This window comes from Amphibalanus amphitrite, unplaced genomic scaffold (genome assembly GCF_019059575.1).
Source record: "Amphibalanus amphitrite isolate SeventyFive unplaced genomic scaffold, NRLGWU_Aamphi_draft 000035F_arrow, whole genome shotgun sequence".
NCBI classification, from domain to species: Eukaryota; Metazoa; Arthropoda; class Thecostraca; order Balanomorpha; family Balanidae; genus Amphibalanus; species Amphibalanus amphitrite.
Genome location: NW_024881531.1, coordinates 406,021 through 421,593, shown reverse-complemented (window position 1 = coordinate 421,593; position 15,573 = coordinate 406,021). Strand labels below are relative to the sequence as shown.

The 15,573-nt window shown below is 47.2% G+C and overlaps 1 protein-coding gene across 1 annotated transcript; it reads left to right on the top strand.

The window, feature by feature from the left end:
* The first annotated feature begins 4,271 nt into the window (after positions 1-4,271).
* On the top strand, positions 4,272-12,706 carry LOC122370829 (transcription factor 21-like). Its single transcript, XM_043346764.1, has 4 exons — positions 4,272-4,337; positions 7,523-7,670; positions 8,383-8,532; positions 10,443-12,706. Exons 2-4 carry the CDS (start codon positions 7,524-7,526, stop codon positions 10,629-10,631), a joined length of 486 nt encoding a protein of 161 aa, XP_043202699.1. The 5' UTR covers positions 4,272-4,337; position 7,523; the 3' UTR covers positions 10,632-12,706.
* Positions 12,707-15,573: the final 2,867 nt, after the last annotated feature.

The window sequence follows — 15,573 nt, the reverse complement described above, 5'->3', positions numbered from 1 at the left end:
TTAAACCAATTAATATCTTTTTCAGGTACGTACCATTAGAGCAAATGGCTCCAAAAAATAGAATAGTTATACAAACCAGGACCGGGTGGACGCCGCAGTCGCCCTCGCCAAGTTGTTTAGCGGAAACTGCCTGCTTATAATTAAGTAAGTATATCTACGGAAATACGGTATACCTACGGAGATACGGAAACTGCGCCGAAAGTTGGCCGACCACCTACTGCAGATGTGTGTGTGTGTGGAGGAGCCAGACGCCTCCAAAGCTCCCATTCACCAGAGTAAAGTTCCTTATAAACGATTGTTTGCTAATTGCTTTATGTCTTATGAGCGATTACTTGCTGTCCTTACTTTGCGCTTTCGGTTGAGTGTTCAACCAAGTATTATGAACGGGGAGGGAGGCTAGCGGGCCTTTGATTGTTTTATAGTTTTGATGGCGCTTTTTCATGACTCATGCTATATTGTTGCTGCAGTTTGCAGTCCACTGTTTCATGTATTTGTGTTTCATTTGAGTGTCTGTAGTCGTTTGAAATATACATTCAATCAAAGTCAACCACTACTTTCCTTTCGCAATGCTCGATGACCGGTTAACAGAGCATATGAGTGACCGTAACAATTTTAAATATGCATTGAAACCGCACAACCTGCTGAAAGTGCATTGGCTGCTCCTTGCTACTTGATCCAGTGTGAAGTAAAAGCAAGATGAAGTCAAGTCGAGACTTGAGAAAACAGGAGCCGTCACTCGAGCCGAACCCGAGCAAAGCCACAGCAGTTTGCAATGTATAAACCCCATTCACTTCTATGGCTTAAGTCGGGATAGACAGGGCACACAGAGTGGGCTTGCCGGAGTTCAGCCCGCTCGGGCCCAGAGTAATCTCCATTATATAAATGGATTCACTGCTCGGGCTTAAATCGGGCTAACGCCAATCGTCGCTCAACTAGGGCTAAACTACGGCTGTCCAGAGCTCGCAGAGCGGGCATACCTCCGGCAGAGCATGGGCTTTAGTCGGCGTTTTTGTGTCATACGCCGACTTTAGCCCAAGCCCTAGCCGACTTTAGCCCGACTAAAAATCTCGGGCAATCCGCACTTGAGCCTGCTTGGGCCCGGAGCAAAATTGCTGGCTGGGTCAGCACCCCCAGGTCACGAAGTTGGTCGAAAGAGGTCATGTCGCATATCATTCGATTCGGCAGGTCTTCCTGAGTCCATTGGTGGCTTTCCCGACTCGCTAGCTCAATTTGATCAAGAGTTATTGACGAAAAACTAATATGACCTTGATGACGTCATAAATGACGTCACGCAAGGTCAACATTGCAAAAGTGACGCATCTAACCTTGCAAGGAGTGCATCAAATCACGATTCTGTGTGCTTGAGATAGTTGGAGATCGTTCCCGGCGCCAGAATAGCAGTTTTCATTTTTCCCCATTGACTTATAATGGTGAGGTCACGAAAATGACCTGACCTCATATGACCTTTAGGAAAAATCCGAGATATACAAGTTGTGAGACTCATAATGGATACTAGATCCTGCAAGTTTCATTTCCCTGTGACATCTCCTCTGGCAGTGAGGGCGTTGCGAAGTTGCGACATCTGAAGACCGTGCAGAGGTTCACTTATGACGTCATAGGTCAGTGACCTGACCTGACCCAAAAATGCGGTTGGTGTCAAAAGATGCGGCTTGGATCAAAGGTCAGGTATGCCAAGTTTCAGCTCTCTATCGCCAGCGTGTTCGGAGCTATCGCGAAAAAACCCTATGGGGGGGGGGCGGCACCCGCCCCCCCCCCTCGGCCGGCGAGGGTTAAGAGGACATTCAATAAAAGCATCAGTTCATTGATTTAGGATCACCGGGGGTGGGTGGCCCGAACCTCCCGGCTAGGACGCCAAAATGAGCGTAGCATTTCAGCTCATAATCTTGCAAGAAAGCTTCAAATTGTCTATCCAGTCTTAATTTGCATGCTTTAAGCTTTATGTTAGCGATGGTCTGACATAATAAAAGGAGCCTGGTTCAAATTTATCATAAATTTTCTGTACGTACCGTATTTTACTCGAAGAGGGCAAAAGCGCTTATCATCGCTCAATGCCAAAGAAGACTGAGGAAGATTTTGGAAATCACGTGGGTTATAAAACGAAATGGCTGCTACTAGTTTCTGCGGTCAAATGTGTAAAAATACGCAACACTTCTTCAAAACTGGGATGGCCCACCTCCCGAGGGCCCATACCTCCCGGGTCTCCCCTAGACGTAAATGCGAAATAATCCAGCGAGAAAAAGGGTTAGTGGCATGAGACCTGCTTAGGAGCGCTAAAGGAGGAGTGTTTAGACCTGTGACAGTCCCCATGAGTATTTATCGAGTAAACACTGAGCTATAGTGCCGGCTGCCGGCGGGATGAGTCGAGAGCTGGCGCTCGTAAATAGCGACAATGCTGGGCGTCACGACGACTGTCAAACAGAGAGTGGGTTCGCCGGCCGGCTGGCCAGCTGTGGCCGTGGCGACTACGACGGGAGAGCACGACAGGGCGGCGGCCGGTCGTAAAGAGCGCGGTACGTCCAACAGAGAGGCGGATAGGGTTGAACTGCCGACGTCGGAGAGAGAGGGAGTGGGGGAGGAAGAGAGAGAGAGAGAGAGAGAGAGAGAGAGAGAGAGAGAGAGAGAGAGAGAGAGAGAGAGAGAGAGAGAGAGAGAGAGAGAGAGAGAGAGAGAGAGAGAGAGAGAGAGAGAGAGAGTGAGTGAGTGAGTGAGTGAGTGAGTGAGTGAGTGAGTGAGTGAGTGAGTGAGTGAGTGAGTGAGTGAGGGAGTGAGTGAGTGAGGGAGGGAGGGAGGGAGAGAGAGAGAGAGAGAGAGAGAGAGAGAGAGAGAGAGAGAGAGAGAGAGAGAGAGAGAGAGAGAGAGAGAGAGAGAGAGAGGCCATGAATGCTAGCATCCATAGCTATGCTCGTAGTCAAAACATTTTGTTTTAGGGATACCGCATCTGTGATTTAAATAACGTGTGCCATCTACAATGCACTGAAACTTATCATTTCATCTGACCCATGAAATCAGTTTACTTTTGCTTCTTTGAACTAGTAAAACAATTCAAATCAAATCGGCAGAGTGCCGCAACTATGAGGAGTTTTCTGCACGCGAGAACCGCACGCAACAAACGAAATGAACTGTATGAAACCTGACACTACCACGACCTATCTGGTTTCGGTATACCCTTTCTGATCTCGCCTTGTCGAACACCAATAATGCTAAGGGGATGTGGAGGGCCCAACAGACTGACAGCATCGTCAAAATAGCGCGCGACCGTCTCCCCTCTATTTGTTCACCCGTCCCCGGTCACAGCGGTCACGGCACCGGGTGTGACGTCACAACTAGGAGAGGGGATGGTGGTAATGATGTTGTCACAGACTGATTGCTGACTGCATGACGGAGAGATATAAATATAGACCAATATTGACACTGAACGAGATACTTCGGAGAATATGCAGTGCTGAACGGCTGTATGCATACAATGCAGTGCAATGTGCATCCATTTATTGCTTGCGAATCTCAATTGCATATCCCTAAGCTGTTATATTTTCATCTAGCTGAGGAATTATTTTATCTATCATAGGAGTGGATACTGGATATGTTTTGGGTATGTTTGAGCTCAGCAACGCGAGCGTGGGATGGAGTACAGAAATAACAATGGATGCCCGTGTTAGGCACGCAACGAAGGCAAGATTAAGTCGAAGAGCCGAAGGGCCCTTGGGCTCGATAGCCATATCTGTCCTATGTCAATTCGGAGATCGATTAGAGCACAAGGCTGCCGGGAAAAATTAATAGCATTTTATGATAATCTTAGCAACTTAATAAAAAATGAATTGTAAAAATGATTGAAACGTATTCAGCGCTAAAAAGGAAGCAAGACGCTTATAGTATGATTGGTGCTGGCTGATGTTTGCACACATACACTTGTATGGTCATGACAGCAAATGCTACATCCCCATTGAATTTCATTGGCTGTTGATAGCATCGCTTTATCACACTGCCGCTGGTCGAAGAGAGAAAGCTGAGTGAGCTGCTTCAAAAATACTTATAACACTTTATTAGCAACCCACCATGCCATAAAGGCACGTATTAAAAACAAAGTCCGCATAATTTTCAATACAACAGCCTTCCTAACAAAGATCCGCCTCGCAACCGTCGGTATCGGCACGAGCCGCTCTGTGACTCCGCCCACTAATTGTCGGCCGACCAATCAGCGGCGTCGGAGCCATCGGTACCGTCGGCGGCGACGGGGAAAACTCGTCGGGAACGATGATGCTACAGCGAATCGACGATTAGCGACGAAGCTCGACAGGAAAGACTGGGAACGCAATCAGGTGAGTGCTGAGAGGAGCGGACGATCTGCATTGTGCTAGTTTATTCACGGGTCATGTGCCTAATTTTGACTGCAAGGTTTTCTTGACAGACGGAAAATTCCGAAGTTAATTCCCTTTTTGTATTGCAAGCCTTCTCAAATGTGAATTGTTAACACAATTTCTTAGAGTCCAGCAGTTTTGTATAAATACGGAAATTAAAATCCTTTCCGGGTATCTTGATAAAGATCTAAGGCCGTTTATTTGACAAAATATCCTTTTAGCTGAGAAATCAGGGCCATTGGGACCACTGCAAAATGATGGAAAATCTAGTAACAATGTTTTTGCGGTGCAATCTTTGCAATTTAGATGTGCGATTCATATCACGATAAAAAGTATGCCTAACCATGCTAGCGCTACCGCTTAACCCATTGTTTCATGTCAATTAGTTCTATTTGTCTTCCCTATGTTCGCATGCACAAAGGAGACAGATTTGACGACTAGCATGCACCAACTCTAAACAAGATCATCTGGCTAAGAAAGGAAGAAAAGTGCTCGCAAAAAGCAAAGTCTCTGTTCTTCCTGATATACTCTTAGTTTTACATCCGCAGCTCTTCTAGCCACTGCATACTTTGACAGTAAATAAAAACTCCGCTTTCCTGCCAAGCTACTATAGCGACCTTTTTGTTCTTGCGTCCTGCGTACTGCATACGTTTAATGGGCTGCCATTATTTTTTGTCTTTGATTGCGTTTTTCATTTAACCATGCCTTATTGAAGAAATAACTTTTTGCAACGGAACGTGAATGATGCAGCCGGCCGTGCGCGGCTTTGTGCGCACGTTAAACTTTGGACTCTAAATTCTGCCATAGAATCGGAACTACGCGATCGGAGGGTAGAGGGCAGGGTCATCGCAACAAGCTTCGCTTAGCGGTGGCTCTGTCCTTGTGAATCCTTCCCATCAAAAGGTTCGGACTAAATTTATAAAAAAGTCAATGCATCCACACGCCATACATTGCGACGGAACGTTTTTGCTGAACTTGAACTCATCTGTACCCCTCCCCCACATTTACATCCCGTGCATCAGTTGCGCCTTCTGCCACCCTAGCTTATTGGTCTTATTTGTCTTGGTCTTTACCTTTCATCCCTTTTTAGTCGTGTCAGGAATGTGATCCAATCGTAATACCAAGACAACTTTCTAACTCGGCTCATAGTCATGAATTAGGATTGGGGCAGCAACAAGAGACAAGCGGCGATCGAAAGCCAAAGATAATTCAGAAAAATAAAAATATATGTCATTATTTAGGTCAGGTCAAAGGTCATGCCACGAGAGGTTATCGAATGGTAAATTTTCTCGAGTTCGGGATTTACAACGTATTAGCTATTGACTTGCGAACTAATTATTTCAAAGCCTTAGGGCACCTGGTAATATCTAAGTTCCGGCCAGGAGGCCTAAGGTAAGATTCTGTTTTTTTTTTAGGAAAAGGTTTTGCCAAAAATAGTCTCAGAACCTCAATTGTGACACTTTCATGCTCGCCTTGCTTTGACGCGTTCAATGATAAACCTTTTGTTGTGAAAAGTTTAGCCAAGTTTATTGAACTCAGGTCTAGGTCAGGTAAAAAAGTCACGAAGCTGTTCGAAAGAGATCATATTTCATATTGATGAATTGGGTAGGCTTTTTATTTTCTGGGTTCATTTGTGGCCTTCGTCATCCGCTAGTTTAATTTGATCGGGAGGTTTCGACGGAAAACTCCGATGACCTCAGACGACCTTAGAGACGTCACATATGATGCCATGCAAGGCAAGAAAATAATGATTTTGCATAAAACCTTGCAAAAAAATGCATTAAGTTACGAATAAATGTGCCTTATATTTAATAATGCCTCGACCCTTGCCCGTATTGGTGATTTCCAGCCGCGAACGTATGGGGGGGGGGGGTCCGTTGGACCCCCCTTGCCGCTTGGCCCCTGATCGAGCTAGAGCTTCGCGGAAAAAACGAGCGTGTGGCCCGTCAGGAGAGGAAGCCGATGACAATTTTAAGGTCCTAGGTCATTGGTTGACCTTCCAGGTCAGGTCAATGGACCAAAAGTCGGGAAAATCGGGACCTGTTAGAACGTCGTTAAGTGTGGCGGCTAATTGCTATGGTTTTTGTCGGGGTGCTGATCACGCACATCATGTTAGTTGTGATCACATATGATGTCTTCATGCATTTAGGCCAGGTCGGGTCAGGTCAGGTCAGGTCAACCAGTAGGGGTCCTGCTGGGTATTAGTAGCACGTGTGAACCGCCTCTGACAGCTTCTTAACATGTTACATAGGCACCAAAACTTCTTTATAAATGTTCAAAATGTAAAACTCGAAAAAGTGAACCGAGGTCATCAAAGGTTAAAGACCTGACCTGACCTTCAGGTGACCTTGACACCCATCCTGACGCATGGGAACATCATATCACATGTTTAAACGCTTGAAACCACGAAAAGACTGCAAACGCAGGGCTAATGCTAGCCGACATACGCCGCATCGCGATTCCGGCCAAACAGGGCCTCAAGAAATCGGTCACAGGTCAAAGGTCATTTAAGTCAGGGTCATGAAATTTTCAAAGTCGGTGTAAAATTGATTGACTCGAGGGTACTGAACGTTTCGTCGCCATCGGCCGCTTTTTACGCGAGTTATTCGCGAAAAACCGAGGAGGGGTCCGTTTGACCCCCCACTATACGGGGGGGGGGGGGCTAACTTATTTCTGTCGTCAAAATAAGAGTTTTCATAGTTTCTTCGTTGTCCTTTAATGAAGTCACGTGACCGAACTGACCCCAGGCGGCCACCATTAAAACTAAAAAACGCTTCAGCTCCCTGCGAAAGATTTCCTCGCACTGAGTGCGCTGCCTTTGTGAAGTGGCGACATTTTTTTTTTTTTTTGACCGAGCAGAGGTTGACTTATGACATCATAGTTCAGTGACCTGGTTTGACCCGAAAATGCAACTGATTTTAAAAGCTTAGGCTTAAACCAACTATCTATTATGTAAACTTTTCGCCCTCTAACGCAATCGTGTTTTGAGAAATTATGAGAAAGCCGTCAGTGCGTGCAGTTGCACCCCACACTCTCTCCTCAGCCGAAGGGTGTTAAATATGTCTGACAAATGTGACGCTTTTTCATGATTATGCTTAGCATGTTATGCATTGTATCATCGCCGCCCGTTCCCCGTTTTTGACCAGGATGCCACGGCGCCGAAAGTCGAGCGGCGACTCCAACTCCTCTGTGAGCTCTTCCGGCCTTCAGGAGAAGCCCCTTCAGAGGAACGCCGCCAACGCGCGGGAGCGGACCCGCATGAGGATACTCAGCAAGGCGTTCACACGACTGAAGGTCAGTGGGCGGGGCCAGGTCGCGACCCGTCCGCCGCGCCCGGCTGGAATCCAGCAGGAATGCTGGCGAGATCCAGCAGGAATGCTGACGAGAGCACCTGTTCAGTGTGTGCTCACCGCACTCAGCTGGCCCTCTGTCGCAAAACGCCGTTTATGTAAACAGTGAGACTTGTTTGTGCTATGTGGTGATTCGAATGACAGTGCAATGTTATGCATGACGGCTGCTATTTTCGTGATGGGTAGGGACACTCACTGAAGGGTTCTGAACGCGTTTGAGGCTGGTGACAATGTTTACCTTTGTCTCGTCGTAACGACGAATTGTGGACCGTTCAGGAGGTCGGTCATGAGACGTATTGGCTCCCCATGTCGCCACAGTGGTACTGTGGTACGCGTCACGCATCTGCATAGCAATCTGCAACCCATTGTCCTTTGGTTTATTGCCTCAGTGTGGCTCGTGCATAAAGGCACACGCCAAGCACCAAGTTACAAAATTAGTCATTTGACTCTTAGTCTTGACCATTTATCATTGTAGTGCCTATCCAGTACCCTGTCAATTTAGCAAACCAAATTTTCCCTTCAGGCTAGGAAGCATTTATTTTTTTCAGGCCCAGGTGTGATAAAAAACTATGTTGGTACGTTCAAAGGTCATTCCTCCCCTAATAACTTGACCTCTATCTGTCTGAGTTGACCCGATGACGCCTGTCCGCGTTCAGACGACGTTGCCGTGGGTGCCCTCGGACACAAAGCTGAGCAAGCTGGACACGCTGCGGCTGGCCTCCTCCTACATCAAACACCTGGCGGCCCTGCTCGAGTCGGATCCCGACAGTCTCGGCGACAACGTCTACCCCCACCCGGCGCTGATGGTAAGTCATCGCATACCCCCACCCTGCGCTGATGGTAAGTCATCGCATACCCCCACCCGGCGCTGATGGTAAGTTGTCTATACGTTTAGTTTCTACCCAAGCCAGGCTCATGATGCAGCAAGCCATCACATACCTCCAATCGGCGCTGATGATAAGCCGCCTAGCCCCAGTTTTCGCTGATGAAAGGTCGATTACTCCTACCCGGGGCTGATTGAAATATAAGTTCCCCGGTGGAGGCTCAGCAATTTGGGTTATTTCGCAACGGACAGTCCACTACCTTGTGGTATTTATCCAAAGGGAGACACGGTCAGTTAGAAATGGCCAGGTCTTTCCCATGACAGAGCAATCATTAATCTTACGCAGCCACACATTCGCACACCAGCTTCAGAAGGGGTCGAAGTCCGAGCGTGGTTTCCTTGACACCAACCTGCTGGGAGGGCTTAGCATTTTAAACGCTTTTTGCGCTGGCTGGTGCCCCACTTGTGGCACTCCGTTAATCACATAATGACATAGTATGACGTGTTCGCTGGTCAGGGGGAGGGGTAGGATCGGTGGCCACAGATCGAGTGCCACTTTGACCGGCGAGCGGTGATCTATTTTCGGACAGCGCGCGGGCCGATCACCCTCAATACGTGCCTGTTTACTCTGTGTCGGGGCTGTGTTTGTGTTCGGAAGAGGTGTGCCGTCCCTACCACTGGGTCAGTCCCCCGGTGAAACCTATAGGTGCCCACAAACAGCAGCGCCGGTCTGCGGTGGGAACACGCCGCTCCAGCGGCACATTAGCCGCCGTGCGCCACATCGGCCGCAGACTGCTCCATTTGCGCTCGGAACCGCGACACCGCAGCCGGCCGCTCTGGTATCGTCGGAGGCGACGCGACCAAGTGACGTGACGCGTCGTCACGACGGCGCGCGAAGCTGAATAGCGGCGCTGTCAATCACGCTAAAATGTTTATTTTCGCGGGCCGTATCGAATCACGCTTCCGATTGGCGGGCCGCTCACAGAAACAAACAGTGCGATTGGTCATAAAGAGCTCGAGGCACTCGAGTGAGACGCCCCATATGGTCCCCTGTTTATCCCCGCCGACTGTAAAACGGCGCGAGCAGCCCGTCGGCCGTCGTCACCGTCCGCGCGCCCCACCCGAGTGCTCGCCCTCTCCGGCTACCCGCCGCCGAAAGGATTTTAAAGTCGGACGCGACGCAAGGATATCGAGTTACGATAGTGGTGCTGTGCTCGTCAGGAGGTAGAGTGAAGAGGTGGAGGCGGGACGGCCGCCGTCGGCGAGGGTTCAAAGGGCCGGCAGTCCGACAGGGCCAGTCCGGAAATGGCGGCTTCTTTGAGCGTGTGCCTGGTCACGTTCGTTTGAAGGTGCAGAAGGGTTCGAGAGAGAGTACAATTCAATGCATTTGCGGGGAGCTGACGTTATTTTTGCTCACGAGAAATGTTCGCAATCAGCGTCCAAATCACTACTCATAACTGTAAATTTGGACTTATGGATTTATCGCCACACCATAGCAGCACACTGATGCATGTATCATACGACACAGGAGTTACAGGTCAGCTCTCCGACTTCACGGCGCCGCAGCAACAATGACTGGGCCGATTCTGAGGCGGTGGGGCGCCTGTCTCAGCAGAGTTGTCACATGTGACGAGCGTGGAACGCCGGCTCACAGCAGGCTTCTCGCCCCTCGCCAGCGGGCTCCTCCTCACCCAAGCCCTCCCCTCTCCATACCTACGGCGAAACCACGGATCGCTTGAGGAACTGTCGGAAAAGGCGGTACAGCTGCAAATGTGGATGTCCTAATCTTCATTCGAATTTGTTAGTTTAAATCGTGGTGGAACTGTCACATGTTCTCGTTTTGAACGGTATGTTTTATCAATGGAAGCATGACTCGATGTTTTTTTTTTGCAGAGCTGGCCATACACCGCCCAAAAGGCCTGGTCGGAGCAGGCAGCCGCCCAGCCGGAGGTCAGCCGAGGTCAAGGTCAGCCTCAGGGTCTGGCAGCTCCGAGTTCGCAGGAGGAGGCGGCGTTTGCTCCGGTGGAGTACGCCTGTTACGGCGGCGCTCAGTACGACACCAACTACAACTGCCTGCGGTAGAGGAGACGATGGATCGGAACACGGACATAGGAACAGTGCTGTGGCTGGAGAAAGGTGCTGGAACAGTCTGGAGATCGACGTTAGCTGATGGCTGCGGCTCTAAGGTGCTAATGAAGATATGGAACGCATGCAGTGTTCAAATCATTGATAAATATGTAAGATGCAATTGCACATGCATGATGTTCAATTAATTGACAGTGTCCCGCTAAGATAGTGCAACCGTGCCTAAAATGAAATAGCACGTATATACTTAGAGATTCCCATTAAAAAATTGAATGGTATCGTAGCCATCAAATGAAATCAATTAAATTATGCGGCTTAATTTCAACCATATAAATAGGTACATTAAATGTAGTCACGTTAGTAATTGAAAAGTCAATACGGTGACAAGCAATACCAGCGTAGAAAACTAAACAAAATCGAGTATTGAACAAAGTGTGTCTTTTGTAGACGAAAAGACGGTTTTTAGAATGCTGTGAGGAAAACTTTCCTTGTCGCACGAGTGTGAAACTGAACTATATATTATCTCTCTCTTGTTAACCCGCGCCCTGGTGGGGGGGGGGGCTATTTTTTGCCCCCCCCCCCTCCAGACTTTTCGATATATCTCCAGAACCGCTGCGCCAATCGCCACCAAACTTTCAGTACCCTCTCGGACATCAATTTTACACATCGTGACCAAAATTTTTCCAAAGGCTATGATAGGTTGGCTGGAAATGACGTCAGAGTGACGTCATGTTCTGCCGTTTTCGACCAAAAAAAGGGTTTCGAGGGAAGAGCTGTCAGGCCTATAGCTTTGCAAATACAGAAAAACGACAAGACATAAAATATGTAAAATTGACAGGGCTACAAAACTGCTATCTCGGATTTTTGAAATTTTTGGATTTTGACCCCCAAAAATCAAAAAATAGATTTTTTGAATATAATAACCGAAAAATCCAAAAAGTTTTTGGAGTTTCGCAAAAATCGGAATATATATGATAGTCCTTACCGCCTTCTATCCACATACCAAATTTGAGATTGATACCTCATTTTTTGGCGAAGTTATAGCGAAAAAAACTGTTCAAAATTGATGACGTCAAATTTTCAAACTCAATTTTTAGCAATTCTAGACCCCGTAGCGCAAAACAAAGACCACCATTAGACTCCCCGTGACGAGCTGCATCGAATCAATACCCATTTTGTGCAAAACTATCAACTTTAAAATTTGACCTTTCTTGACCTGACCTTGACCTGACCTTCACCAGAAAGTGACCTAAGCCGTACCTGATAGTCTTATAACCAACACCATTGAGTTGGAAATGAAAAATTGGCCATAAAACATGCATCGCACAACCTAAGTACCTAATGTTAGGTTCATGTGACCTGACCTCTGGGCTCTGACCCTTGGTGACCTGACCTGTGACCTGACCTGGTATTGTCAGTGACCTCTTATAGCAACATATGTACTAGGCAACTGACGCCCTATCGCTGATTCTCGACAAAATGCGTTTTCTTCGGTGTTATAGCGCATTCCCTAGATGACCCGTGAACGGTGAAACATGTCATCTTTGACCTGACCTGTGACGTCATCGGTGACCCCGAGGTCAATGAAATTTGGTTTCCCTCAACAAATTTGACAGGCCTTTCGAACGCCGTTTGAATTTTGAGGATCCGTCAAGTAGTTTCGGAGATACGAGGGGGGGCAAAAAATAGCCCCCCCCCACCAGGTCGCGTTATAAACAGACCCCACCAGGGCGCGGGTTAAATATTCGCCCTTATGGACGAAGAATAGATCGGAGTCAATGCACGTTGTGATCGTATGTAAAGCATCGTCATTCATCGATTGGGTAATGGGTACATGAGCCGAATGACATGGCAGCCGCAGCTATAAGTGCCGGCTCATTCAACATGGAGCTGCCGCCGACCTGTGTCATGCATTGGAATTTCATTCTCGGAGTAAATAACTTTTTCAGTTTTCGCTTAAAGCTCTATTAAGCCATGTGAATGAAAAGCACTGTCTGATTTTAGACGCTGCATTTGATGTATTTTCATTGGCTATTTGGCCTCAATACACATTCGTTTTCTTGTACATACTTGTGTGTATCAAATTATCACGCAAATAACCTCTTGTTATACAAGCATGTATGTAGGTACTGAATAAGTTTCACATAAACACAAATGTATGTGATAAACTTGATAACCATTTTCTGAAGCTTCTAATTAAATCCGCTTCGTTCCGTTCATTTACAACCAGTCCGATAGTGAGTTAATGTCAGGACTGAGTCGAACTACATAGTACATATCTTAGTGAGATTTAAAGGATATAATAAAATGACAAACAACCATGAGACATAATTTAATTTAAAGGCTCATATCAAGTGGAGGTAAAAACTCGGCTCGAAATCGACCACTGGAACGAGAGGTATAATTCATTTTACACTTAGGCAATGGAAGCATACGTTTCGCGCAAGTAACGCTACCTATCCCATTTATAATCGGCTAGCCAATAAGCCTATGGCAGCAGACCACTGTGTATTGTGTAACTGCTTGGAACAGACGCCCATCTGCAGAGGAGCCCCACACAAAGGCCATGGCTTGCTGCTCGCAGTCGCCGGCTGGACAGGCAGCCGCGGTATATTTCGGGAGCTTCTCCGACCGCTTCGTTAGTCGTCGCGGCGGGAAAACAATGGGCCTGCGCGCGGGACACAAAACACCTGTGGCCTGTCGGCGCCTCATCGGACACTCCCTCCCGCTCCTCGGCCCCTCCCCCTCCCCCTCCGAGCGACCGGATATGGGCGGGGGAAGAGCAACCTTCCGCCGGCCGGCTGTGTTTACATGACATTTATTTTATATGCACTAGCAAGAAACTGATCTGTAAAGGAAGAGTGATATATTGTTGAAGAAGTGCTGGGGCTGATGGTTGCTATTCCAAATTCTCTAGTTGAAGCTATTCTCTCGGGCAACTCTTGTGCGTCAATTCAAACAAAATTTGATGAAGTGTCTGTCATCGGTCGAGGAAAAAAGAAGTTTGCAGTTTGGATTATCTAACTGGTTTTATGCTTTTATGTTTGGTTATATGCTTTGTGAATGTAAGAACGCATGAATAAATGACTTAATACCTAATTCGCCTCGCATTGCCAATCAACGACGCAACAACTCCCATAAGCGTATAATTGTTTCGTCCCTCTGTTGGATAAGGTCCTTTCAGCCTACACTTATTTGGAATTATGACTGCTTCAGGCTTCGTGTGAAATGACACCTCAGGATTTCATAGTACTGAACAATGCATAGGTATACCTAGTACCTACTCTTATTTAGTTGTTTGATAATAACCGCAATTAATGTAAACATAAGACGTTAAAAAGGTAGTTACTCGTATTGTATTGTATTTACGATCATGGGCGATCCATACTGGCGTGGCGATTCGTACACTCCCATCACAGGGAGAGGGATTGAATCAGTGAACCTATCCGATCCTGTTGAGACAAGAGTGTCCCGGTGGAACAGACCATCCAGCCATGCACTCGGGTGCAAAGGGTCACCCTATAGTGATAGGGTCTGTTCCTATAGGGTATGTATAGGGAACTGCCGCCCTACTCAGAAGCCATGCGTGATGTGGGAATGAATCTCAATTCTCACCCCAAAACAGGTGTGATCAAGAAAGGGGGTAAATATTTTGTACTTATAGGTCTTGATGACAAAAGAACGGATGAGCATGCGAAAATAGGTATGTTTCAGAGGGGCATCGTCAAAAGGGATGGATGGTCGGGATGCATGATCGGGTCAGAGGGCCTTTTCATGGTAGGCCGTAGGACATCTATATTGATTTCCATGTACTGCCATATCTAAAACATCGGATTGTCAAGGAATGCATACTAAACCGTGTTTCCTCAACCCTCCCCCTTCCCGTGGCCGCCAGAGCACTCGTATGCCCCTGTGTCTTCGGCAATGCTTTACTTCGTAGCGTGTCACGAGCGCCACCTACGCAGAAGAGCGCGCGGAGCTTGTGCTGTTTTTCTGTAGGTGTCGCTCGTGGCAGCTGTGATCACCGGGTGCAGTCGGCTTTTCGTGCTGAGATCGGGGACGGACAGCAGAAACATGTCGGATGTGGTCGGGCCTGAGGCATGCCGAATAATAAAACAAATTTGAAGGGAAAGAAGGATTATGTGCATTTATAAATGAATGAATGAATGAATGAGTATAAAATGAATGTGATGGCGTAACAAAAATGAATATAATAGCACTTGAGGACTATTCGCGTGCACTAATGTGGTCACTTGGTAGGATGCATAGGAGAGACCGGGCAAGCGGCCACCCTCGTTAATCGTTTTAGCCCTGCACAACTGGCGTCAGTTCCAGTCCATGGCTGCCAAATATACTTCTCTTCGCGGTCGTTCGAATGAGCCAGGCCGGGGTTTCCGGCCCGTCGCCATTGTTCTGATCGACAGATGGACGGAACGCCATTTTTTCGCAGGTTTTCCTTATTATCCCAATAGGTATGTTCATGCTTTTAAGTGCTATTTTATGCCATGACTATCTGAAAGTTTATTTGGCCTACATATTTTTTTTTTCAAAATTTTCAAAATTTCGAAAAATCGAGATAGGTAGCAGTTTGATAACGTGTATTTGTAGTCCACTCATGCAAAGGAATTTGATCTAAATATAGCTTTAAAAATTAAAACTGAGCTTTTGAGAGCGTTTGCCGTAATTCAATATTTTGCATCAAAACTGGCTGACATGACGTCACTTTACCGTCATTTCCGGCCAAACAATTTTAGCTAGTGTGTCGTGTTGATCCGTCAAATGGTTTAGAAGATATTGCCGAAAAACGGGATGAGGCCCTGCAAAGCCCCCTTCCCCCCTCCAGTCATGCGTGAGCTAGCTATCATATGGGCAGTTCTAAAACGAACCATTTCCAAAATTGTGGAACAATTTATATTTCTGCCAGTTTGGGGATTATTTC

Bases quoted from the DNA above. Each gene is read 5' to 3' on its own strand.
- LOC122370829 (XM_043346764.1), top strand. From the start codon at position 7,524: ATGCCACGGCGCCGAAAGTCGAGCGGCGACTCCAACTCCTCTGTGAGC. The intron at 7,671-8,382 runs GTCAGTGGGCGG...GTCCGCGTTCAG, and splicing joins AGGCGTTCACACGACTGAAG to ACGACGTTGCCGTGGGTGCC. The intron at 8,533-10,442 runs GTAAGTCATCGC...TTTTTTTTGCAG, and splicing joins ACCCCCACCCGGCGCTGATG to AGCTGGCCATACACCGCCCA.